This window comes from Staurois parvus, unplaced genomic scaffold, assembly GCF_062004578.1.
Source record: "Staurois parvus isolate SC_StPar_1 unplaced genomic scaffold, SC_StPar_1.0 ptg000310l, whole genome shotgun sequence".
NCBI lineage: Eukaryota > Metazoa > Chordata > Amphibia > Anura > Ranidae > Staurois > Staurois parvus.
The window spans coordinates 406,490-433,255 of NW_028318106.1; the positions used below are offsets into that span (position 1 = coordinate 406,490).

General features: G+C 43.0%; 1 protein-coding gene across 2 annotated transcripts in view; it reads right to left on the minus strand.

The window, feature by feature from the left end:
* Window positions 1-6,771: 6,771 nt before the first annotated feature.
* MALT1 (MALT1 paracaspase) overlaps window positions 6,772-26,766 on the minus strand; it is a 253,242-nt gene continuing 233,247 nt past the window's right edge. For both annotated transcript variants that reach the window (XM_089683427.1, XM_089683426.1), the window contains exons 13-17: window positions 21,598-21,725; window positions 19,673-19,822; window positions 17,418-17,575; window positions 13,633-13,758; window positions 6,772-9,734 (exon numbers count right to left, since the gene is read on the minus strand). In XM_089683427.1, the coding sequence (XP_089539553.1) occupies window positions 9,285-9,734; window positions 13,633-13,758; window positions 17,418-17,575; window positions 19,673-19,822; window positions 21,598-21,725 (1,012 nt within the window). In that variant the 3' untranslated portion in view covers window positions 6,772-9,284. The remainder of the gene's footprint in view (window positions 9,735-13,632; window positions 13,759-17,417; window positions 17,576-19,672; window positions 19,823-21,597; window positions 21,726-26,766) is intronic.

A 26,766-nucleotide genomic window follows, 5' to 3' on the forward strand; every position in this document is an offset into this window, starting at 1 on the left:
ACCCTTACCCGCACCAAAAAGGTGCAGGACCCTTTTTTGGGTCTGCCCTAGAATCGGATTACATGGGTATTCACACCTATGCGATCCGATTCTGCACATTGCACCGGGTTTTTTGGACCGATTTTGGGGTGTTGTTAACTTTACACACCCGCATCGGTTTGCATGAATGGGGTGTGGCAGGTGCAGCACCCTTTGGTGCCTAGTGTGCTGTGGCATTAGAAAAATTATGCAATTGCTGTTTCTTTGTTTAATTAGACTGACTTTACTCTGTAATTCCTCCAATGCCGCTCTATGGATGCAGTAGGTTTAAAGAGCACACCGAATACTTTAGTTAACTTCTTTAATAACTTCAATCTTCTTCATATAACTGCTTACAATGGCTTGTTTCATTTATCATACAGTAGCTTATTTCTTTATATTACAGTGGTTTGATTTGATAGCTTGATAAATTTGTTAGATTCGGTAAATTTGTAAGTTCGATTCGATTCGATAAGTTCGTTATATTCGTTCGGTGGAACTACAAGTAAAACACACACAACAGTTTCAACACACAGATCCACCTGCACTGCTAAACAATAGAAGAACACACAAGTGCATTAAATACCTATTTGGCCTTCTCTGCCTCCATAAAGCTTTTCTGATTGGAACTGTCTGTTTCCTCTTCTGTCTGGTGAGCATGTGTCTCTAGAAAATCCTAGCAGGGAGTTTTACACAGGCATAAATGTGAAACTGGTTGGGATTGGTTAAGGCTCTGTACAGTATGAGGCTGTCTGTGATTGGCTCATCTTTAACTAACTCTTAAAGGCATATTTTCCTTTTCTGCTTCTACTAACACAATGAATATATAAATGTCATATAACAATCAAAGACATAAATTACAGCAATGATTCTGCTTTTGGCTTTAACATATGTACATATACACTGTACTGAGGTTATTGGCAGGTTTGGTATACACATATATGTGAACCATATTAGCAACCTAGGACTGGTCTTAGCTGGCCAGCTACATGGGGTGCGATTCTGATGCGGTGTGGAATTCGTACAGAAAACACTGCGAATTCCGCACTGCATCAGTGTGAACCCAGCCTAAGTGGTCCTCCCACCTTAGTGGATTTCCTACAAAGCTGGAGCACTCTATTAGAGAGAGTACCCTGGAGTGGGATTAGTGCTGTACAGAACCAACTATGTTTTTTGGAACCATGAAGTAATGGACTGTTGTATGTTATGTTGTTTTGAACTGCTAAATATCACGCTGCATGGACAGTTGCTGTATGTGGCTTGTTGTACATGCAAATAAAAGTTCCCGCAGAAACCAGATTGAACCCTGTCATTCCAGTGGCCTATACCTGGGGAATAAAACATAAACACAGAAACCTAGGGACTGGTTGTGGTCGAAAAAAGGAGCGTCAGTCTTCTAGGTCTCCTGTCTGGACATTGCGCTGGAAAAACCCAAGACCCTATGCATTAGGGCAGGATGGGTAGCACAGTCTATGATGGACACTGGAACCACTATACTGGTGCTCCTGAACAACTGTTGTGAAGTATTCATGCAGTCTTCTTGCCAACTGCCTTCCAGTGGTGGAGACAGAGCCACACAAAACTTCTAGCCAGCACAACCTCGTCTAGAAGTGTAGAAGGCCTTTTTGATGGAGATTTGATAGACAAATAGATTATCTATGTAGCACCCTCCTAGTTACACTTGGTGGAGATCCCTAATGGTTAGATAGAAGCTGAATAGCAGCTCAGGTGGAATTACCCAGAGGGGTCAAATTCATGTCAGCACTGAGACTCTGCAGGACAACCCCCTCTGGAATTTCCCCCTGCTTTGAGACTTTTGGAAGGGGGCCTTGGAAGCAGTGGGTGGATCTGAAGAGTGGTTGGCTGCACCTTTGAGGGACCTCAGCCAATCCCCAACAGGAAGCTTGGCAAGGGTCTGGACTGTCAGCACCTGTGGTAGTGAGCCCTTATAGATACTCAACTTGGGGTTCCCCAGGGTGCAGAATCTAAGCCCCAGCCTGCTTCTTCACCAGATCCCCTGATGGTGGGGATGGACTTGCAGCAAGCTGGGACAAGGTCACTGCCCCCAGCTGAGGATGAGGAGACCGCTCGCGGGAGCAGAGTACAATGGGAGGGGACAAACGGAAATCCGTTAGACTAGCCGAGGTCAGGACAGGCGGAAAACAAGCACAGTCAGAGAACGAATCCGGGGTCGGTACACAAGTAGTCGATACAGGAGATAGCAACACACAGGAGCTCAGACAACTAGGAAGTTGCTCAGGCAAAGTGGCCCAGACTGAGCATGTCTTATATAGGCAGGCAAACAAGGAGGCAGGCCAGGAAGTGATGGAAGGGAAGGAAATAAAACCCAGAGAACAGCAGAAGACGCCCATAGGTGAGCACAGACAAATACACATGTGAAGGGATCAGGAACAGTACTGCAGCAAGAAGGTAAGAACACACAAACAAGAAACTGCAGGCTAACTTGTGACATGGACTTCCTTAAAAAGTGTTAGAGTCTGCTCAGTAGCAGGAGTTGGAGGGTGGTGGTGAGAGAGGAGTGAGAAGCAGGAAGATGTGAGGCTGGAGGTGGAAGGCTGCTAGGAGGCCTAGTGGGATGGGGCCTGTCTGTGAGCCTGGAGCTGGAAAGGAGGAAAACTCAGGACTCACTGGCCCCCTGAGAGAGGACCACCTGTATGGCAGGAAAGGAGCAGCCCAGCTGATAGGTGATAGGCCTGGTAGCAGCAGCCATTACGCAAGTGGTACAGGAGAGGATCTGAGTGAGTACACCTATTTCCCCTGGGTGGATAGTGGAAGGAGCACTCTGGTGGAAAACCAGATTAGCCACCTACCAGTGACTGTCTATTTCTTAAAGTAGCAGGAACTGGATCCCCTGTTCAGAGACACCCCCAGACTGCTGGGTGAAGAGGAGAAGTTCATCTAGGGTCTGGGGTAGTACACTAAGGAAATGCTGGCTAGCTCTCCAACAGGGACTGTGCTGCAGAGAATGATTGTAAATAGTTCCAGAAGTTGTCCTCAATTTCTCAGTACCCTTGAGCATCCTGTACTCCCCTAACCCTATCCCAGTTCATATCCCTCAATTAAACAACCAAACCAAAGTTCAAGGACTGATTTATGACTCTGGATGCAAGCTGTTGTGGAAATGCATGATTCCTGGCTGTGCAGGACTATAGTGGGACCCAAATCTTCTAGCGCATCCTAAGGAGGTAGTGCTACGTATAATCTGTATATATCTTAAAAAAAAAAAAATATTCCTTTCCTAAAAGAATACTGAGGTTGCAACAATGAGGTGGATGATCCAGGTAATATTTGCATCCAATGCGCAAGCAATAAATGCTCACATAAGTGAAATTTCAATCCTGTGAAAAAAGTAATCCCAGCAATTCACACAAATCCTTGCATGTGTCGCAATGTAGCATCGAGAGGGACTAAAGTGAAAAACATAGAGTAACGTAATAAACATAGTTACTTTGAGGTTTACATTTATGCTACATTACCTAAAAGTTGCACTAACGTAAAATCATTTCAATAAGCAGACTTTATTAATTTTATTTTGTAGAGTTGAGTTGAGTAAATTATGTAAATGTTGCTTAGGAAAAAATTAGGTAAATACATTTTTTTATTTTTTTTACTATTTATTTCCAGTAACAACCAAGGAAATAAAAATATGTGTCCAAATTGGCTATTCAATTGATTTGATTGAAGTTTTATTTGTCCTGAAAAAACATATAATGCATTTGGGTAGACTGCAAAACCTAAAAGATAAAGTGCAGAACTAAGAAATCTTTGAAAAAAAAAAAATGCTGTAGGACTGTACGGATTTAGGGAAGAAAAGGTCTGGGGACTCAAGTGGTTAGGTAAATTGTCATAAAATGTACCCTTGTTTTCACACCTGAAACAGCTGCAATTTTGTTTTATGATTCTTTTGGTCACATTGTCATCCACCTGTCATGAATAAAATAGACTGACACAGCCTTTGTGGAAAAGCACAGTTGGTGTTTAAAGAGTGTTTTCATGAACAATCACCTGACTTTACCTGTTGCTTGAGGCTGAACCCTACGCTATTACAAAACTTCCAGTAAAATGAGCTCAGCCGTCAAGTACTAGCATCAGTCATATAATTTGCTTTGTGGGATGTTCTAGGAGATGACTCATAAACTGGGGCCTCTACAGACACGTTTTCTGCTGACAGATCAGGACTTCCTTATCAAGGTACCAGTCTGTAGGAGGAACTATGTAACATGAACTTTACACGAAATAATTCTTTCCAATTGCAGATTACAGACAGGAAAATTTGTCTTTCTATATATGTTAATGGTATTTTTAGGAAAACTGGATTTTTTGAGGCTCCACAGTGAAGGACATAAATGGCAGGCGGGGAATTTAAAGGTAAAAAGCTTGGAGTTCCCTGTGGTGGCCTTCTTGCTATGCTATCACTGAAGGTCATTCTGTACCAGTTGGATCTACAAGCACAGTTTCCAGTTGTGCTTCTCTTCCTTATTGCATCAATACTTATTCCAGCTGTGCCTCCACTGGCTGTAACAGAACCAATGGTATCACTTTCTGTAACATTAGTAGTACTAGTGGACCCAGTGCTATGACACTTAAAAGAGAAGTTCACCGTGAAGACCTCCTTTTCTCCACCTTGTTCCAGTGTAACCATTTATGTATGTGGGAGACCAGTGACATCGTACCTGTTGTTTGCCAAATTACTTGTATTACTTTCTTTTATTTTCACTTGTATTACTTTCTTTTATTTTTAAACTCATAGCCTCCCTGGCGGTATTCCCGAGTGTAGCTCCGGGTAAAGTTTCAGTACCACAAGTGGTAACCCCAAGCTACACTCGGGCTTACCATGTGGCGCTGCTCTGGGATCTGTTCTTCTCTTACCTTGTCCTGTGCTCCCGCGATGTCCCTCCTGCAGCGTCCCCTGTAATGTCCTCCGGCGGATGTCGGCATCTGTCTCCTGGGTTCCGTCCCTTACGACATCGGGGCGTACGGTGACGGAACGGCGGAGAATTTGAAAATGACAAAAAGTGACATTCACTAATACACTAAAATCACATAGTATAACATTCCTGTATCAAACCATTTCACATACATTTTGTCCCGAGTGCTTTGTCCTGTGCCCTGCCTGCATTTTTACTGTTCTTTCTGCCTGGAAACTGAGAAACGTCCATGGCGTCCAAAAAGCGTCCCTTTAGGTCAAAATCGGTTTTAGACCAGCTAGAAAACATCGATAGTAAATCAGAACCACTTGCAGAATTGAGTGATAATGATTCGTGGGGGAAATTCATCATCAGACACTGGAAACGATTTTGCGACTTTGCTCAGTGATGTGTGAACTTGGCGCTATATTTTCAAATTTCAGTGTTTTTGGTTTGATTATATTATTGAATTAAATGTATTATTATAATATTATTTTTATGATTATTTATTAAATTATAATTTATGATTTTGTGTTTCAAATTTTATCCTACCTGGGATGTTTACTAGACTCTTGTTCGGACAGATTTCAGTGAGTTATTCCTAAAAATTACAGGCCTACAATAAAAAAACGACATATTTCCATGCAAAAAAATGTACCGCTTTGTGCACAGAAATATGGACATAATCAGACCGCTAGGGAGGTTAATAAAAAATATTGGAAATGAAAAGTTTAGAAATGTAAAAAAATCTGGATGGATGCCAACTTTAAAAGTCAGGATCTCTCCAGAGCCTGGACCTTCCTTAGTGATGTCAGCCTTTAGCCCACTGCTGGCCAAAAACTGGTCACAAGACTGGACAATCAAGTGCACTTCTGTAATCTCCAGGAGAAGTAGGGTCAAACAAGGTTTGGCCCTACTTCTTCTTTAAGAAATAAGCATCAATATTGGAGTCATATCCTTCTGCATCAGAAGCCAAATTACTTGCAATGCACGGGATCACCTTCCTCCTGTGGCTCTTTTTGCAACTTCCTGATAGTACCCCATAGTACCCCTTGTCCTTTTCTTACTTTTATGCAGAAGCATAGGCTGCGCAACTGTTTTCACTGATGAATGTCTCTGTTGCATTCATTGGTGCTTTTTCATACATAGGTGCAAATAGAGAAGGGGGACCATAAGGGTATGAGAGGGGAGACACATAGGGGTTGATTTACTAAAGGTGAATAGACTGTGCATTTTGCAAGTGCAGTTGCACCAGAGCTTAGTAAATGAGATGGAAGATTCACATTGCAAAGAATACCCAATCACATACAAGCACAAAAAACATAATGTTTTGCTTACAAATGATTGGATGATTAAAGAAAGCAGATATTCCCCTCATTTACTAAGCTTTGAAGCAACTACACTTGCAAAGTGCACAGCCTATTTGCCTTTAGTAAGTCAACCCCAATAAGTGCTAAGTTATCTTGAGCAAAAGTGTCCACCTTTCCACTACTGTTTATTCCAATATCACTGTAAGAGGAGGACTGGAGGCAAACACAACAAAGTCACCCTTCCATAATAGGAAAAGATTTCTGTGGGCTAAAGAAAGCATACTACACAAAGTGTACCATATGGTGGATGTTCCTAAAAGACGTGACACAGCTTTTCACATATTCCAGCATCTTTTTACTTTGTGACATTGCAGAGATGCAAAGGAAATCGGTGCCAGAAGACCTCCTTCTGCCAGATGTTGTGATCACAGGCCTAAACTTGGAGTGAGTAGCTTTATAATACCCAGTAATGGCAAGTCCTCCCCTTATATCTGTACAAGGACAAGACCTAAACAAGAATGCCAGACTGTTTAATGTTGTAGTACAGGGTATCTCAACCAGGGTTCCATGGAACCCTAGGGTTTCTCCAGAAGTTGCTAGAGGTTGCTTGAGCAATGAGACATTTCTGCCTCTCAGATATGTTCCCACTGACACCGTTGATCTTTTTAGCTATCTTTAATCCTTCCCAGTGACCAAAAGTGTAAGGAGCATTCTTCCCACTGATCATCACACCAATGTGTGATGAGTTGTAGATATAGTGATTTCTATCAAGGGTCCCTGAGACCGGAAAGTTATTTCAGTGGTTCCTCTGTGTTGAAATAGTTGAGAAAAGCGGTTGTACAGTGTAACTAGGCCTATTGCTGTCATTAATATCCCAGCAAGTGATGGCAATGTGGTGAAGATGCTACTAAGGGGTTTATTTACTAAACCTGGTTCACTCAGAATCTCCGACAGCTCTGCATAGAAACCAGTCAGCTTACAGGTTTTATTCCTAAAGCTTAATTGACAAAGCTGAGGTTAGAATTGATTGGTCACCATGCACAGAGCTACAAGATTCTAAGTGAACCAGCTTTAGTAAATAAACCCCTAAGAACTAGCCTGAAATGTAAGATGAATGGATAGTTAGATGTATTGGAAGAACAGGGGCGTATTCATAGCTGGACTTCTCTATGAAACATTTATCTGCCTGGAGTGACCAGACTGGGTCAAGTGACATTATAGCAAGATGGAGCAACAGTAGTAAACATCAAAGTCAGGGCCCATTTCATAATCACTTTTAGTAATGCTTGTATTGTCTGGCAATGACCGGGAAGACAGTGTCTTCTACGACAGTTGGTCTTCAGAATGGAGTGCTTACTCTTCCTTCCTACCAAATGGTGTGAGGAGAAAAAAAAGAAAAATGTAATAGATGAGGTAATGGGGTATAATGACAGACAGTAGAGAGTGAAGTCATAGAGGACCATGGTAAAAGAGGTCTCATGGGAGAATGTAGCCTGTAGTCACACAGCCTTTAGTACCCAAAGCAACAAGTTTCTGCTAGAATCACCTCTATTATATAATGAATAACCTTGAGCCTTCTCCATCTATTAGTCATCATCAGGTATTGCACCTTTCTGCAGAGCACACCTGACTTATTAAGAATGCCTAAATAGACTGCTGGGTATTAAGCCTGTACCTGATCAACAGGTTAGTCTGTCTGATCATCCTATGTATAGAGGTCTGTTTGACTGTTCGTGCCTTGGACTATTATGGTGATTGTTTGGATTGCATTTGTGCTCAGCTAGTCTGTGCTTATCTGGATCATCAGCCTGTTGACTCCGTTACTGTCAGTTATTGTTCTGCCTGTTTGAAACTTGGACTCTGATTGCCTTCCCCTGCATCAGTCTGCTGGTTTTGCCACCATTTGCTGTTTGCTGTGACCATATGAGGATTTAAAGTGTTACTAAACCCAGGACCCTGAATTCAGTATATCCGGTCTCCCACAGTACACAGAACATGGAAATGCAATTATTGTATTAAATATTAACTGCTAAATACCTTTTCTTGTCAGCAGTTTTTAGCAGTCTTGTGGCTTCTATCTGTGTCCAGCGGAGCAATGGTTAAATCCCAAAGGTGGAATTTTCATTCTGCTCTGACGCTTCTATGAGGTTGAATAGCCCCTGACCCTCTGTCTGGACAGTGCTGATTGGCCTTGTGCTGATCACATGCACCCTCCTATAGAAAAAGAAACTCTCTAGCAATACTCACTAAACTGAACATGTGCAGAGTGACTCCTAGAGGTCTGCACTATCAGCAGATGGACTGGGGACAGTAGAAGAAGGGGAGGATCAGAGAAGACAGGATCAAACAGCCTTTTTACACAATGTGGAGTATTAACCCCTTAAGTTCCACAGTGAGTATAACAAGTATTCTTTACTGCATATACAGACTGATTTTACTGTTGTGAGTTTAGTAACACTTTAAACTTTCTAGCATCTGTCCTGCTTGTTAATTGTCTGTCACCCCTGGTGACAAAGATGGGTAGATCCACTAAAACGGGAGAGTGCATAATCTGGTGCAGCTCTGCATAGAAACCAATCAGCTTCCAGTTTTTTTTTTTTGCCAAAGCTTACTTGAACAAGCTGAAGTTAGAAGGTGATTGGCTACCATGTAAAGCTGCACCATATTTTGCACTCCTTAGTTTTAGTAAATCAATTCCAGTGGGTCTACCAGACTGTGTGACATATTACTAGTGATCCCACAGCTGCTCTTAGATACAAGCCTACTGTGTTTAATAGTATGTATACATCCAATGAAACTAAATGTATAGGGATGGGCAGATCCATTCTCAAATTCTCAGAATGGAAATGAATGGTACTGGAGAGGAGCAAAAAAGGAATGCAGTAGATGGTAGGGCCTTGCAGAATCTACTATTCCTATTCAAACATCAAAGGGATGTCCATGTGCAGCCACAAAATTAACCCCATTTGGAATACTGACATGACAAATTTAAGTACAAAAATAAAATTCATAATTTAAGTAGGAGTTTTTACTGTTTATATTGATAACCAAAGTCAAAGTTCTCCTCTGTGCTCTCCTCTGGAATGTTCCTTTGTGTTGTTGTTACATTACTGCACAGGGATTTATTTTCTGAGAAGTATCTTCTACTGCTGGAAGGAAATGCTGAGTAGAGGTCTTGATGGTAGCTTTCTGGTGGTATGCTGCTTCTTAAATGTGAGCGGTACACGTTGTGGGGTGACTGCGGAAAACGTGGGTTTGAAAAAATACGAGAGGAGTCATGGCTTGCAGAGGCGAAATCCGGACTGCGGCAAGGACTGTGAGGTAGATGACTGGACTGTGCGCAGGGGGACCGAAATCCAGCATGAATGTCTAATTTTGCAATAAGTGGCTTTCCAACATCAATTTTCTTCCTTTCTTCCACCATATCCTCAACTCCTTCATACATGTAGATAAGACAGACCGTGAAGGCCAGATTTTCCTTTGTGAGAAAAGAAGAGATATTAGAAAGGATTATATCATCATGGCAAATTAATTGAAGCATGTTTTTGAATGTTCTGCATCAATGAAAAACAACCTGCCAATTAGTACTTTATTCGAATGTTACAAGTACCCAATTTATAAAAATGGTGGAAAACCAAACTAACCTTCTTGTCCAAAAAAGTATGGCTTTAAGCTACTCAAAGCAATTTTGGATCTCACACATGTTCATACTGTATATAGAATATGCAACCCATGCATAGTAAGCAATCCACTTCTTGGCCCAATCATTGTCCTCTTAGGGAATTCAGTTTAACAATTAATGAATTTGTGTATGTATGCAGTAATTATGTACTATTTACTTTGCTTGTCCATGTGTCAGGAATGGACTTGCCAATAACGGTGGGACTCACCTGCCTTGTGGGCTGCAGTATCAGGGCTGGCCAGCGGGTGCTCTCAGCAATCAGAGACTCACCCCTGCAGTCAGCCAAACACCTGAAGCTGATTGCAGGGGTTGTATTTAAGGAATGGCCAGACTCACAGTCAGGGCCTTGGTGTATGTTTTTCATGGGCCCCTGTATCTTGTAACCTGCATTCCTGTTCCTGTTTCTGCCTGACTTGTTGCCGATCCTGACCTCTGCTGACTTCTCCTGTTTGATCCCTGGCTTGTGACCCTGACCATTCTCTCCGCCTGCTCCTCCTGTACCTACCTGCCCGATAGTTATCGACCCGGCCTGCCTGACTACCTTGTGCTCTATATGTGTATGTACCTGTGTATCTATATCAGTTTAGGTTTGGGTTTGTTTCACCTTGTTGTATGTATTTGTGTTAGCTTGGGGTTTGGTGCACTGCGTTTATATTTGTATTGTTAGTCTCAATAAATTATATTATTTACTATATCTAAAGCCTACGTTTCCCTGTGTCAGTCCACACACTTCTGGTCACACCCGCATCCCTGACACCATGATCTGGAAGTCCTGTGTAGGTGCTGCAAGACTAGACTTGTAAAATTTGGTCTCACACATGTGCAATAAAGTTGGCTGCACCTAAGTTGGGTTTTGGTGGGACACTCAATATGTCTATCTTCAGCATTAGGCTCAAGTCACAGTAGTGATCTTGTTGATGGCAGCAACTTGTCCGCAACAGCGATAACATCTACTAACTCCTACGGCATCACTCCCATGCAGGTTGAACCCAGGAGGTGTTCGTGACAAGCAAGAGTTTTGCAGTGTTTTAACCAGCTTGGAGAGACACTGCAGAAACATGTGAGTAGTTTCTGGCCAGTGGCAGGATGGCTAGGGTGATATGACCTTTAAGCTTTAGGCCTACAAAAGGAAGAACTTGGTGCAAATTGCTATTGTCTTCTTAATGCATTCTATGTGGAAACAATATGTTAAGAGGCCAAGGTGGATGAGAACAATATATTAAGAAAGTCTGAACAATGTATAGTCAGGCCTGGCGGGTAGGCAGAGCTGACCAGAGCCATTTAAAAATTATGTAAAAAATACATAAAATGATGTAGACAACTTCTGCAAGGAGGAGCGGGAATGCAGCCTAGCCGGTCCTTACCCAAATGGAACGCTTCCTAAAGTTGAGATAACATAGTCCTTGCACTTTCTCCACTCCTTAGGAACATTTCCCTGCTGTTATGCGCTGTCACTGCCAGGCGGAGAACCTGTTCCTACACTAGCCACTCATCCAAAAGGGCGCCAAACCGGGATCAAGAGTCTTAAATAGACACTGCCCTAACCCAAGATTGCCGCAGAGGTCACATGGGGTGCCAATGTCCACTCGGACAGCTGTTCACCTAGTGATTGCAGGAAGTCATAGAGGAACCACATTCCTCAAGACTTCCTTCCCCCTTGTACATGGCCGCATTGGTTGAGCGCCACTTTCAGACTGTACCTGCCGACATGTAGAGTACAAGGACTCCGCAGATTAGGGAGTTGCCAAACATAAAAGAGCCTTAAAATGGCTTCTTGTATGGAATCTATAAAGTTGATAAGAGAAAAGGGCTTCACACTGATAGGCTGGGAGGGCTGCAGCATTAATAACTTCATACAATGTCAAGGTAACAAACATATTTTGGAAGCTAGGCTTCAGCACTTGGTTATTAAAAGCCTTTCAGTAACCATCTGCTGAAGTCTACTTGCAGAACAAAAAAATTATTTAAAGAGGAGCTGCAGTCATATTTCTGAAAATTAAAGTCAGCATCTACAAAAGCTGTAGCTGATGATGACTTTTAATAAACAGATAGTCACCTGTCCAGGGATCCAGCACTGTGTCCACCTGAGCTGTGCTGCACTTTGTGAATGGTCCTGAAGTTTTCTGGGACCTGTGACATGTTCCAAAAGACTGCTGGGAAGGAGGCGGAGAGGAGAACTTCTGCTCAGATTACCTAGGCAACTCAAATGGAAGTGGTAGCGAGTACCTCTCAAAACCAGATACCCACTCCATATCACCCCAAAAAATGTGCCAAATATTGCAGAGGGGGAGGGATAAGCAGGAATAGCTGAACTTTCCCTTTTGGGTGAAGTTCTGCTTTAACTACAGAATCTATCAAACTTCTATGAGTCCATTCTTATTGTTCTCTTCAAACTAAGCTCTAGGAAGGGGGATGTGTTTATATCCCCTGATAGGTGTTGGATTGTTACTTTGACATTTTATGATTGAATCTACTACAGGACCCATAATTATTGGTGCAGCACTCGTCTTTGCTCAAGTTTTGAATTATTGTGACTCTGGTAGGAATTCACTCCCCAATCCTGATCCTTCCCATAACCAGGTCCATGGCCATGAGTTGAACTCCCCTGTTTCTTTCTTTTCCTTGAGTGCATTTTTAAGATATTCCTATGGAAAATGATCCACCATGAGTTGACACCAGAATCATGGAACACACGGAGGATGCTTTCTAAAGGGCAAAACCAGGAAGTGCCACTCACAGCCAAGCTCTAGCTATCTAAAAAAAATGAAAAAGAGCACAGCTGTCAATGGTATTTTGAAGTACAAGTTTTATTAGGATTAATTCACCTTTACCAAAAAAACTAACTACGCAGGTAAGGGGCACCTATAGATAGAAACAAACTGTGCAGCTTTGACTGAAGTTGGATAATGTCCTTCCTATAGGTGTAGTCCATTTACGTACCTCCTGATGTCTGGCTTAAAGACTCCCAGAAATGGCATCATCCCATCTTGCCTTGTTGCTAGGATGTTGCTAAGACACTACCAGATGTTACTGCCCACCCCCTTCAACAAAGGAGCAATCTCTCAAACCTCTGCACATGAGCAGTCCACTATCTCTTCCATTGCTGAGCTCAGAACTACTGGGACAGGGGCAGGGGCGGACTGACAACTCATGGGGCCCCCGGGCAATAGGGGATCATGGGGCCCCTGTGTCCTTGCCCAAACTCAAAAAAGCCTATGAAAAAGGTACCAGGGGCATCTCATGGGGCCCCCTACTGACCCCGGGCCCTCGGGCAGTGCCCGACTTTCCAAATGGTCAGTCCGCCCCTGATCAATAGAAAACCATGTTAAATGGACTGTCCGCCCCTGGACAGGGGAGAGACAGCGCATGCGAAGGGGATTAAATCAGAGAAATAGCTTGTTCCTGAGATGGGGGGGGGGGGGCAACAGTAATGGCTGGGAGTGTCTTAGCAACAACCTAGCCATAAGGCAAGACAGAGGGATGCCATTTCTGGGAGTTTGTGGTCAGGCTTCAAGAGATACATAAGTGGCCTTCACCTATAGCAAAGGCATTATTCAACTTGGTTCAAGCAGCACAGTTTGTTTTTATCTACAGGCCTGCATTGACAGTTTTGTTTGTAAAGGACATCTAACCCTTTAAATAAGGCACGTATGCACCATTCTGTATTTTGTTTCACATTAGTATCCATACAGACCTTTAGTGTTTGTAATGAGCTCAAGCGAGTGTATAAGCAATGTTTAGGAAGCTCCTTAGACACCAAGAAGCTGCCAGTCTCCTCCGGAGTGCCCTTATTAGTTTCTTTTGGGTCCACATATAAATCCTGCATAAAAACAAACATAGTGCAAACCAGTTTTAAATGTCTTTGATGAATTTTATCAACACATATACATTACTTTCTATACTTACACAACTATCATTAAAAATGACCATGTCAAAAGGATAAAGTAATATAGCCAGCAACATCCTGTAAAATACAATGTTGCATATTTGACTTTCTGAGGGTATGGATAAAATATTTGTTGTCTTGAATAAGTTCAGGCATTGCTTTCTGACACCTCCAGGCTTGTTGGATAGCGTGTTTCCTGCAGAGCGCTGTGGTTCCTCCCACCAGCCCTTCAGTACAGGACAGTAAACGGTAGGAGGAACCACAGCGCTCAGCGTGGAACACACTATCCGACATGCCTGGCAGTTATGGACAGCAGTGGCACCTGGAGCTTGTTCAAGACAACAACATTTTCACTTATTATCCACAAGATATATTGGTAAGCAAAATGTTCTTTTACAGTATGCTGCTACACACACCAATCAGCCATATAATTATGACCACTGACAGGTAAAGTAAATAATATTAATTATCTTATGACAATGGCACCTGAAAGTAGACAGGATAGTGAGCAGTAAGTGAACATGTTGTTCCTGACGTTGATGTATTGAAGGCAGAAAAAATGGTCAAGTGTAAGCATTTAAGTGACTTTGACAAGGGCCAAATTGTAATGGCTAGATGACTGTGTCACAACATCTCCTAAACTGCAGCTCTTTGGGGATGTTCCTTGTCTGCAGTGGTCAGGAACAATCACACATGGTCCAAGGATGGAAAACTGGCTAACTGGCGACTGGGTGGCCAAGACTCACTGATGCACGTGGCGAGTAAAGGCTGGCTCATGTAGTCCAGTCCAATAGATGCGTTACTGAAGCTCAGATTGCTGAAAAAGTTCATGCTGGTTCAGATAGAAAGGTTTCAGAATACACAGAGCATCACACATGGCTGTGCATGGGGCTGTGTAGCCGCAGAGCAGTCAGGGTGCCCATGCTGACCCAGGTCCACAGCCAAAAGTGCCTAAAAATGCCACATGAGCATCAGAACTGGACCACAGAACAATGGCAGAAGGTGGCTTGGTCTTATTAATTCAATAATGGTTTGAGGAATAAAACAATGAGTTTGAGGTGTTGATTTGGCCTCCAAATTTAATTTAATCTAATTGAGCATATGTGGGATGTGCTGGAAAAACAAGTCTGATCCCTGGAAGCCCCACCTCACAATTTACAAGACTTAAAGGATCTGCTACTAATGGCTTTGTGCCAGAAACCACAGCATACCTGCGGGTGGTCATAATGTGATAACTGATCAGTGTGTGTGTATATACAGTTGTGTTCAAAATAATAGCAGTGTGTTGAAAAAAGAGAATAAAGCTCAAAATCCTTCTAATAGCTTTTATTTCCATACACACAAATGCATTGGGAACACTACACATTCTATTCCAAATCAAAACATGAAGAAAAATATATCAAATTTGTGTTGTTCCTCAAAAAAAATTGAAGAAAAGTGAAGACTGTTCAAAAAAATAGCAGTGTTTGTATTCTTTACAAACTCAAACATTCACTATATAAACTGAAAAATGTTTGAAGATTTTGCTTTCCTTTGAATCACTTAATGAATACTTGGTTGTAGTCGCACTGTTTCTGAGAACTGCTGTACATCTGTGTTGCATGGAGTCACCCATCTTCTGGCCCCTGTGATCAGGTATTCCAGCCCAGGATGATTGGACTACATTCCACAGTTCTTCTCTATTTCTTGGTTTTGCCTCAAAAACTGCATTTTTGATGTCACCCCACAAGTTTTCTATTGGATTAAGATCCGGGGATTGGGCTGGCCACTCCATAACATCAATCTTGTTGGTCTGGAACCAAGATGTTGCACGTTTACTGGTGTGTTTGGGGTCGTTGTCTTGTTGGAACACCCATTTCAAGGGCATTTCCTCTTCAGCATAAGGCAGCATGACCTCTTCAAGTATTTTGATGTATTCAAACTGATCCATGATCCCTGGTATGTGATAAATAGGCCCAACACCGTAGTATGAGAAACATCCCCATATCATGATGCTTGCACCACCATGCTTCACTGTCTTCACAGTGTACTGTGGCTTGAATTCAGTGTTTGGGGGTCGTCTGACAAACTGTCTCTGGCCACTGGACCCAAAAAGAACAATCTTACTTTCATCAGTCCACAAAATGTTGCGCCATTTCTCTTTAGGCCAGTAAATGTGCTCTTTGGCAAATTGTAACCTCTTCAGCATGTCTTTTTTTCAACAGTGGGACTTTGCGGGGGCTTCTTGCAGATAGCTTGGCTTCACATAGGCGTCTTCTAATTGTAACAGTACTCACAGGGAACTTTACACCTTCTTTCATCTTCCTAGAGCTGATTGTTGGCTGAGTCCTTGCCATTTTGGCTATTCTTCTATCCATTCGAATGGTAGTTTTTCCCTTTCTTCCACGTCTTTCAGGTTTTGGTTGCCATTTTAAAGCATTTGCGATCATTTTAGCTGAGCAGCCTATCATTTTCTGCACTTCTTTATATGTTTTCCCCTCTCCAATCAACTTTTTAATCAAGGTACGCTGTTCTTCTGAACAATGTTTGGAACGACCCATTTTCCTCAGAATTTCAGAGAGAAATGCACTGTAACCAGCATGTACAACATTTGCTGCCTTCCTCCCTTAAATAAGGGCAATAATTCCCACCTGTTTTTCAAAGAATGAATGACCTCACTAATAGAACTCCACACTGCTATTATTTTGAACATGCCCCTTTCAATTAGCGATTCAATTACACAGAATCAGCAGCATGCATGTCATGATTGTTGGGTCTGTTGGATTTCTATTACTCTACTACACCTGCTAGTAAATTATTTGCCATGTAGAAATATCATTTCTACCAAAAACAGTGATTGATCCGGTTAGTGATGTCTGACTGCTATTATTTTGAACACAACTGTATATATAAAAAAACAGAATAGCCAGGTTGCTTCTCTAGCATGGCCCCCCTAGATAATATACTTACCTTTGCGCCCATGGTGCCTAGTCAAGGGGAGGTTAGCATCCTTCCAGAGAGATCCTGGGGAATGTAGAGTAGATCTTGCTGAGAAGATGATCCTGCAGTGTGCATAGCATCATCTTGACAGATTTAGGCTGCTGAACATTCCTTGGGATCTCGTTGGCAGGATGATAATGTAATTCCCTGCACTATTAAATCAGAGGAAAGGTAAGTATATTCTCTACATTTTTTCACTACAGAAGTTTTTTATGTGGCATTTTAGTAAGGAAAAGGGGCACACTAGAAAAGCAGACCTTGATTTAAGAGCAAAGAAGTTGCTTTCTCTGCAATAACGAAGCTAGTCTCATGCAACCCCTGGTCTGCATCATGTTCCCCTTTTTTTTCAAACATAAACACGAGGAATCTGAGGTAGCCAGATGTACATGGGAGCACATCTGTTTACATCCATCTTCCTATCGGTCTAACAGGGTCAGTTAAGCTTTGGGAGGGTATGGATGTAAAAAAGGAACATTCACATTGTTGGGCTCTGATTTAGCAGGGGATTTGTTCACTGATCTCCTGTTGATCCGAACAGGCACGGCTGGTGTGAAAGGGCTTGTATCTTGCTCAGTACCCCCCGGATTTCATTAAGATATTTAGCCTTCACTTACCAGTGGAAAGTCTGTGATGTTTGCTGTACAGTCAATGATGTTGGAGGGTTTGCTGACAATTCGAGTGTAAATGATCACGACATTGGAGAATTCAGCAGCAAATCCGAGTTTGATTTTCACACCACAATCAAATTCAATGCATATGCTTTCTGGGAGTTCTGGAAAGGTATCACACGACCAACATTACAATCTGATATTTCATTTTATGCCACTGTTAGCAACTACTACAAAGGATCTGCTAAAGGAAAATATCTAAAATGCCATTTTCATTTTATTTAGGTTCACTAATGTATTCTTTCACAATCCATTATATCATTTTTAAATACAGCTGGTATAATTACCTGAAATCTATGTTTATACTGAGATCACACACATCAGTGTGAAATCAAGCTTGCATAAGGGGTGCCCTTCGGTAATTTGATGGGTGGGAGGCAGAGGTAAGTAGGTGTTCTTAAAGAAAGGAGAGACTTAAGGGTGGAAGTCACCAATGTGGACATGTTCACCAGTAGTCCAAAGAGCAGCTTGGTGGCAAAGTAGTTATCCTTCCCATTCAAACATTTAGACCAGCCATTCTCAACCAGGGTTTAGAGGAACTCTAGGGTTCCTCCAGAGGTTAGTAGGAGTTCCTTGAACTGTGCTTGATTGACCTTACGTTTGATGGTGCCTGCATTTTTCCAGGGCCAAGCCACTTGAAAGAGACTGCAGCATGAAACCAATAGTCGTTTTAGCTGTATTGAAGGGTGGCATTCTCACCACCACTGTAAGAAGGGTATTATTCACACTAGTCACCAATGTAAGAGATATTTTTCCCACTAATCCCAATAGACTGGTTCTATCACGGGTTCCCCTAGACCTGAAATTGATTTCAAAGCTTCCTTGAGGGTAAACATTCTGAAAAAAAGGCTACTTGAGAGAATGTCTAATCCAATAGAGCACAGAATACAAACTCTTCCTAAGACTGAATGGAGAGTGCGCAGCACAAGTGCGGACCCAGCTCAGAACATTTTGGAAAGCCACTCTGTAGCCTCCTTGGCAATATGTCATTGGATAAGTGTACCTGTTCCCATTTGAGGACATGTATAAAAATATAGATTGCTGCAGACGGGAGGGCATAAATTAAGTGCAAGGGTTAGAGCTGGGAAGAATAAGCTTTAAGCTGTTTCGAACACCATGATAGAGTTGGGAAGGGTTAAACTGTTGCCTACTCTTGTTCTATCTTGTAGATACAACAGAAAGTCAGAGAAAATATCTCTTAAATATGGGAAATTCTCTCTCCACAGCAAATGCCCCCACTAAAAATATCCCTCTATTTCTGTGTGTTGCTATGGATATTTATTGGTTTTTATAGCTTAGATATTAGTTAAATTGTTAGATTTTAAGACCATGTGCTGTTTTAGTTTATGTCTGTTTAGTAAACCAAATATTAATACAATATAGAGTTTTATTTGCTTCCTTGGCTTGTACCACAAAAGAACTTTTAGTAGACCAAGCAAAAGGATTGTTTTGCGGCAAATTAAAACTTTGGGGATTTTCCCACCCTTTTAGTCCTGGTGCCAAGAGTCACCTGGATAAATGGAGGGGGGGATCTCCTGTTTCACTGTATGTAGGAATGTAGCCACCTTCTTTTGCTCGCTTCCAAGATGGACTATGGATTATAGGATTTATAGGTGTACATAGAGCAGTTCACATGGCTACTTCTAACATGCGATCGTCATTAAGTAGTGCATGGTCCGGTGAGAAACTTGATTAGCCCCATCTGGGACTGTAAATCTAAAGGTGGCAGATTATGGGTTCCCTTAACCAGGGATTCCCTCAGGCAGCTGGGTGAAGAGGAGAAAACGTCTGGGGGTCTGAGGTGGTACACCTGGAAGGCTGGAGAGTTCTTCCAACCAAGAGACTTTGCTGTCCAACGGACTTGTACATAATTGCTAAGGAGTTTGTCCTTAGTTCACAGTCCCCTTGGGCATCCCATACACCTCTCAACCCCATCCAAGTTCAATACCCCTTAATAAAACATAAAACCAAGCTCAAGGACTGTTTACTGTCTCCTGTGTGCAAAGTCTGAAGAAAATGCATGTTGCCTGGCTGTGCAGGACTATAGGGGGATCTAACATTCCATGACTCCTAAGGGGGTAGTGCTACATAAATAACACAAAGGTGTGGGATCCCAGGGTAACAAACATCAATTAGCAAATAGGTTGGGAAGTGAACTGCTTTTCAAAGCTGAAATTGCCTTAAACACTATGGCAGCTTACCATTTGCTTTTTCCCACTGCAGGTTTCTTGCCAAAGATTCGGGTGAGCAGGCCTTGTGCTGTATTGGATCCGTTAATGCCCTCCTAACTGATAAACTGCTGCAGATCTCAAGAGCTTGTACTCCTTTGGTGAGCGAACAATGCCCCATGTCTGAAGGCAAAGCAAAAGAAAAAAAATTACAAATTTCTCTAAAATTACAGTTTTAGAAAATGTACAGTATATCTGCAAAGAACTTTTAGCAGAAATATATTGTTGCCTAAAAGGTCAGTCGATCTAAAAATGATGTTCCAGTTTTAGCTAAAGTCAGGTGGAATGGTACATTCCCTGACTCCTTTATCTCGAGGACCCATTGGTGAAATATACACTATATTGCCAAAAGTATTGGGATACCTGCCGTTACATGCACATGAACTTTAATGGCATCCCTGTCTTAGTTCATAGGGTTCAATATTGAGTTGGCCCACCCTTTGCAGGACTACCAGCTTCAACTCTCCTGGGAAGGCTGTTCACAAGGTTTAAGACTGTGTCTATGGGAATGTTTGACCATTCTTCCAGAAGCGCACTTGTGAGGTCAGGCACTGATGTCCGACTAGAAGGCCTGGCTCACAGTCTCCGCTCTAATGCATCCCAAAGGTGTTCTATGGGGTTGAGGTCAGGACTCTGTGCAGGCCAGTCAATTGTCTCCACCCCAAACTCGCTCATCCATGTCTTTATGGACCTTACTTTGTGCATTGGTGCGCAGTCATGTTGGAACAGGAAAGGGCCATCCCCAAACTGTTCCCACAAAGTTGGGAGCATGAAATTGTCCAAAATGTCTTGGTATGCTGATGCCTTAAGAGTTCCCTTCACTGGAACAAAGGGATCAAGCCCAACCCCTGAAAAACAACCCCACACCATAATCCCCCCTTCCCCAAACTTTACATTTGGCACAGTGCAGTCAGGCAAGTAACGTTCTCCTGGCAACCGCCAAACCCAGACACATCTATCGGATTGCCAGACAGAGAAGCGTGATTGTTCACTCCAGAGAACACGTCTCCACTTCTATAGAGTCCAGTGGCGGCGTGCTTTATACCACGGCATCTGACGCTTTGCATTGCACCTGGTGATGTAAGGTTTGGATGCAGCTGCTCGACCATTGAAACCCATTCCATGAAGCTCTCTATGCACCGTTGTTGTGCTAATCTGAAGGCCACATAACGTTTGGAGGTCTTTAGCTATTGACTCTGCAGACAGTTGGTGACTTCTGTGCACTTCAGCATGCGACTCTGTCATTTTATGTGGCCTACCACTTGGTGGCTGAGTTGCTGTTGTTCCCAGTTTCTTCCTCTTTGTTAGAATACCACTAACAGTTGACCGTGGAATATTTAGTAACAAGGAAATTTTATGGATGACTTATTGCACAGGAGGCAACCTATCACGGGACCACGCTTGAATTCACTGAACTCCTGAGACAGACCCATTCTTTCACAAATGTTTGTAGAAGCAGTCTGCATGCCTAGGGGCTTGATTTTATACACCTGTGGCCATGGAGGTGATTGGAACACCTGAATCCAATGATTTGGAGGGCTGGCCCAATACTAGGGGTGTCCTAGAATGAAGGCATGAGCCGCCATGGAGGCAAGTATAATATCTTTGATTTTAGCTGCATTTTTTACAGCCTGACAGGGTCACCTTAACTGAAATAAAGAAAAGCAATGTCATTGACTCATTTGTGCTGTCTGGCAGGCTACCTGAATCAAAAGACCACCTGCAGGTTTGGCAAGTCAGACAGCTCCGATAAATGTATTTCAGTTTAGTTTTTAGCGGTTTTGACTGGAGTTCAGCTTTGAGTGCAACTGTGGCTGCTCTATAAATAGGAGATAATAATAATGCAGACAGCATCTGCACTCCATGCCCATTATTGCAACAATAAAATATTGAATCACCTTCTGCAACCTGATCCAGGAGGACTGTGATTTTCTTATCTTCCAATAAGCGCTTTTTCAAAAACTTCATAAAAATGCCATTTGCAAGATCGGAATGCTGGATTTCAAATGCCTCGGCCCCTTGGCACCTACAGGAAATTGGGATAGGCCATATGAGAGGTCAGCAGAAAGAAGGAAGGTAAAACAGTACATTGCTAATAACGTTCTCTAGCTTGCGCACTAGACTTTAGAAATCGATGTTCAGTAGTCAGTTTATCACTTCTTCTGCGATTGCTTCCCTTGGGCCCAATTAAGAAAATGTTGGTAGCTTCATGCTGAAAAGCGCTTAGAACAGAGCCCCATGGGAGCATGAAGGAGTTCAAGAAGACATTCCCCAAAGAACCAAATTACCGTTAGCTTGCCATGATAAAAATAACTTCAGACATCATTTCTAATTATTTTACATTATTCGCATCTAAGCTACAGTTGTGTCCAAAATTATTCAACCCCCAATGCTGTAAAGGGGTTTAGGGACTATAGTGTACATTTGGAATTGTATTCAGAATCAAATCCTACAAGGACGTTGTAACTACCCAAATGCAACTAAAATGACATCAATTGTTTATGTAATACAGTAGTAAATGGTTCTTATGTGGTTTCTTCATTGCCACAATTATTCAACCCCTTAAAGACTACCACTCTGAAGAACAGAGGTTCATACAGGTGCTTTCCATCAGGTATTGAAAACACCTGTGGATGTCACCGAGCAGCAATCAAGCATAATAAGCACCAATTAGGCAGCTTTAAAATGACTGTGATACTCAGCTCCTTCTAGACATTTACTGGTGTGGTTACAAACACGGTGAAGGCAAGAGAATGGTCCAGGAAGACAAGAGAAGAGGTGATTTCTCTTCACAGGAAGGGCAATGGCTATAAGAAGATTGCAAAGATGTTAAACATACCAAGAGACACCTTAGGAAGCATCATTCGCAAATTCAAGGCAAAGGGCACTGTTGAAACGCTACCTGGTCGTGGCAGAAAGAAGATGCTGACTTCGACTGCTGTGCGCTACCTGAAGCGTAGAGTGGAGAGAAGTCCCCGTGTGACTGCTGAGGAACTGAGAAAAGATTTGTCAGATGTGGGTACAGAAGTTTCAGCCCAGACAATAAGACGCACACTGCGTAATGAAGGCCTCCGTGCCAGAACTCCCAGGCGTACCCCCTTGCTGTCTCCAAAGAATAAGAAGAGTCGACTGCAGTATGCCAAAAGCCATGTGGACAAACCACAAAAGTTGTGGGATAGTGTTCTGTGGACTGATGAAACAAAATTAGAACTGTTTGGGCCCATGGATCAACGCTATGTTTGGAGGAGGAAGAACAAGGCCTATGATGAAAAGAACACCTTGCCTACTGTGAAGCATGGTGGAGGGTCAATCATGCTTTGGGGCTGTTTTGCTTCTGCAGGTACAGGGAAGCTTCAGCGTGTGCAAGGTACCATGAATTCTCTTCAGTACCAGGAGATATTGGATGGAAACGTGATGCAGTCCGTCACACACCTGAGGCTTGGGAGACGTTGGACCTTTCAACAGGACAATGATCCCAAGCATACCTCCAAGTCCACTAGAGCATGGTTGCAGAGGAAAGGCTGGAACATTTTGGAGTGGCCATCGCAGTCACCAGACTTAAATCCGATTGAGAACCTCTGGTGGGACTTAAAGAAAGCAGTTGCAGTGCGCAAGCCTAAGAATGTGACTGAACTGGAGGCCTTTGCCCATGAAGAATGGGCGAAGATACCCGTAGATCGCTGCAAGACACTTGTGTCAAGCTATGCTTCACGTTTAAAAGCTGTTATAACTGTAAAAGGATGCTGTACTAAGTACTAAGATTGAATGTCACTTGGGGGTTGAATAAAACTGATAATGCTGTGAGCACAGAAAAGACATTTGTGGTTATTTCATTATAACTGTTATGTTATATTTGTCTGACCTACAAGTGCCTCTTTAATGTAAATGTAAGCAAGATGACTGAATGATCAAAAGCAATGTCAAACTGGCCAAAACACTCAATTTCAGTGGGGGTTGAATAATTTTGGACACAACTGTAGTAGCATAAAATAACACCAGTGTCATTTCAGGAAGGATTTAAACCATTTCTGTGCAAGAAAACAAAACACTTAAAGTTTATATAAACCCCAACAATGAACTTCTCTTATTCGCTCCCTTTTGGTCTGTTAAATGTGCTATTCAAGTTGTTTTCTTATTTCTGTTCGGTGATTGAAAAAAAATAATTCTTGCAACCTGTTTCCCACACTTTCTACTGAGCTCTGCCTCCCCGTGCTGATAATAAAAGGGGAGAGGGCTCTGCCCAGTGAAGTAGTCTGCATGGAAGCAAGACACAGACAACCCACAGCATGTAATCTTCAGCTGCTTACACAGAAGAGAGAAGGGGAAACGGTTCCACCCCAGAGAGCAAGCCTGCCTGCTGTCACATCCACCATGTAGAGGGATTGCTTAGACCTTCAGTCCTCCCTGAAGAACACCAGCTCTGGAGATCAGCCACTGTGGACTCTGTATGGACTTTTGCCTGTATAGGTATGCTGGGGAAGCCACAAGCCTGAGTTAGGGATACGTTTACGGAAAAGACTGTGCACTCTGTTTTGGAACTGTTACGCTGAGAGTTTCCAGTAAATCTTTTGAAAGTTTGTCCTAGCCTGGTCTGAAGTTACTTAAAGGGGTACATGGTGGTAATGGTGTATGGAAGAACAGGGCTGTAATGCGCACACACACAGGGTGAATTGGTGACATGCAGTTGCTAGGGGCAACAATTAGAAGGATGAGATGACAGACAGACAGTGGGAAAGCGGTACCGGCAGGTTTGATGGGTCTCATGTATATTGAGGGGAGCGCAGTGATGTATTTAGATTTTGTGCTGCTTTAGGCAACTAAACAATTGTGCAAGAGACAGAGATTCTTCCAGTACTTACCTTCACAGCTCTCCTGAATGAAACCAGCCGGCCATCACCAGAGACATGATCAGGAAATGCCGATGCCATCCTTGTGCGGTGCCACGTATACGGACATGCCAGGGAACAACAGTCGACCTCTCCCTGCACCCTCTCACAGCCTCTCTTAGATCCCATGTAGTGCCTCCCCTGGTCCCCATCCTCAGTCACCCATGTCTCTTTTTCCGGGGGGTGGCACTGCCTCCCAGAAAAGTGCTGCCCAAGGCAAACACTTTGTTGCTAGTGGAAGATATGCCCCTGGGGGAGCAGTTCATGGCCTATCTCCCGAGTGGTCGGTGCCCCAGCAGCTAGGACTGGACCCATGTGGCAGAGACCCTAGAGACCTAGCTGTATTGTACAGAAGAGAAAAAAGTAATTTAAGAGCATGCATGGGGTCCGCGCTGGTTCCTCGGTGGGACCTGTTCTGTCACTGGGAGGTAGATGGCAGAGTCAAGATGGACTGGTGGAGAGGGACACTGCTCTGTGGTATCTCCTTCAAAATGTTGCATCCTGAGCAGGTGTATGTATCATGGGACCTGAAGGCAGGTGAGTTACTGAAGGCTGACAGTGGCGCAAGGCTGAACCATGGACTACCCACATTATGCTAGAAGCAGCAGGAAAAGACGAAGATCTTTGAAGACAAAGGGCAGGAAAGGAACAAGAAGTGCACGTGTGCCACACTGTCCCTATCAGATGAGGTCATTACTACAAGAGGACATGAATTACGAAGAAAAAAATGGCACCTAGCGGTTAACACTGTGACACAGTTCTCTTTGCTGCAACATATTCGACCTTAAAGTTTTACTAAACCCACAACAGTAAAATCAGTCTGTATATGCAGTAAAGCAGGCTTGTTATACTCACTGTAGAACCTAAAGAGTTAATCCTCTGCATTGTGTAAAAGGCTGTTTGAACCTGTCTTCTCTGATCCACCCCTTCTTATACTGTCCCCAATCCATCTGCTGATAGTACAGAGCCCTAAGAGACACTCTGAACATGCTCAGTTTGGTGTGCAGAGTAGAGGCTTTTTTTTTTAGGGGGGTGGGGTTCATGTGATCAGCACAGGGCCAATGAGCACTGTCCAGACAGAGGGTCAAGGGTCATGCAGCCTCATCGGACAGTCAGGGGAGAATGAAAACTCCTCCTACAAGATTAACCAGTGCTCAGCCAGACACCTGTAAAAGTCACAAGACTGCTATATAATACTGATGAAAAAAGTTTTTTAGCAGTTCATATTTACTAAAATATTTGCATTTCCATGTTCTGTTTACTGAGGAAGACCAGATATAGTGAATGCAGGGTCCTAGGTTTAGTAACACTTTAACCATTAAATATAATATGAGGGACTGGGTCACACCAACAGACGGTGTCACGGTTTTAAAACTGAAAAACTCAGAAAGATATTAATACAGTGCACAAACAACTGAGCAGTGACAAAAGGCAAGGTCAAGTGCGAAAGCTATACATATCAAGATATGTTAACCACAAACAGACGTACTCACTGGGAGAGAGCCTACAGGGTCTGGGTTACACCATGGGTTGTGTCACAGTGCTGAAACTGGAAAGTAGTCTGCGGCTAGCTGACACAATACATGAAGGTCTGGAAAGCACCAAGATATAGAGCCTAGTGGGCGAAGGTTGCCTAATAGAGCTCCCACTGATCAGAGGTTCACAGATTAGGAAGGTGTTCAGAGATTGGATACTGTCACTGCTCTGGACAAAGTGTAGAAAGTGACACAATGTAGAACCAGGGACGGACTGACCATTTGGAAACTCGGGCATTGCCCGAGGGCCCGGGGTCAGTAGGGGGCCCCATGAGATGCCCCTGGTACCTTTTTCATAGGCTTTTTTGAGTTTGGGCAAGGACACAGGGGCCCCATGATCCCCTATTGATCGGGGGCCCCATGAGTTGTCAGTCCACCCCTGTGTAGAACTCATCGCTCAAAAGCCATACTTTAGATAGAATTAGTAAATCCAGAGGCTTACTTAACCTGGGAGGCATCAGAAACTGGATAAGCCAGAGGTTATACCACTGCTATGAAACTGGAGAGAACTCTGTGGCTAACTGACACCATACACACAGTCTGGAACATGCCACGATGCAGAGCCAAGTGCCCAAAGTTCACATTCCAGCAATTCCATGGGCCTACTCATAGAGTGAGTCTTCAGAGACTTGGTCAAACCAGAAGT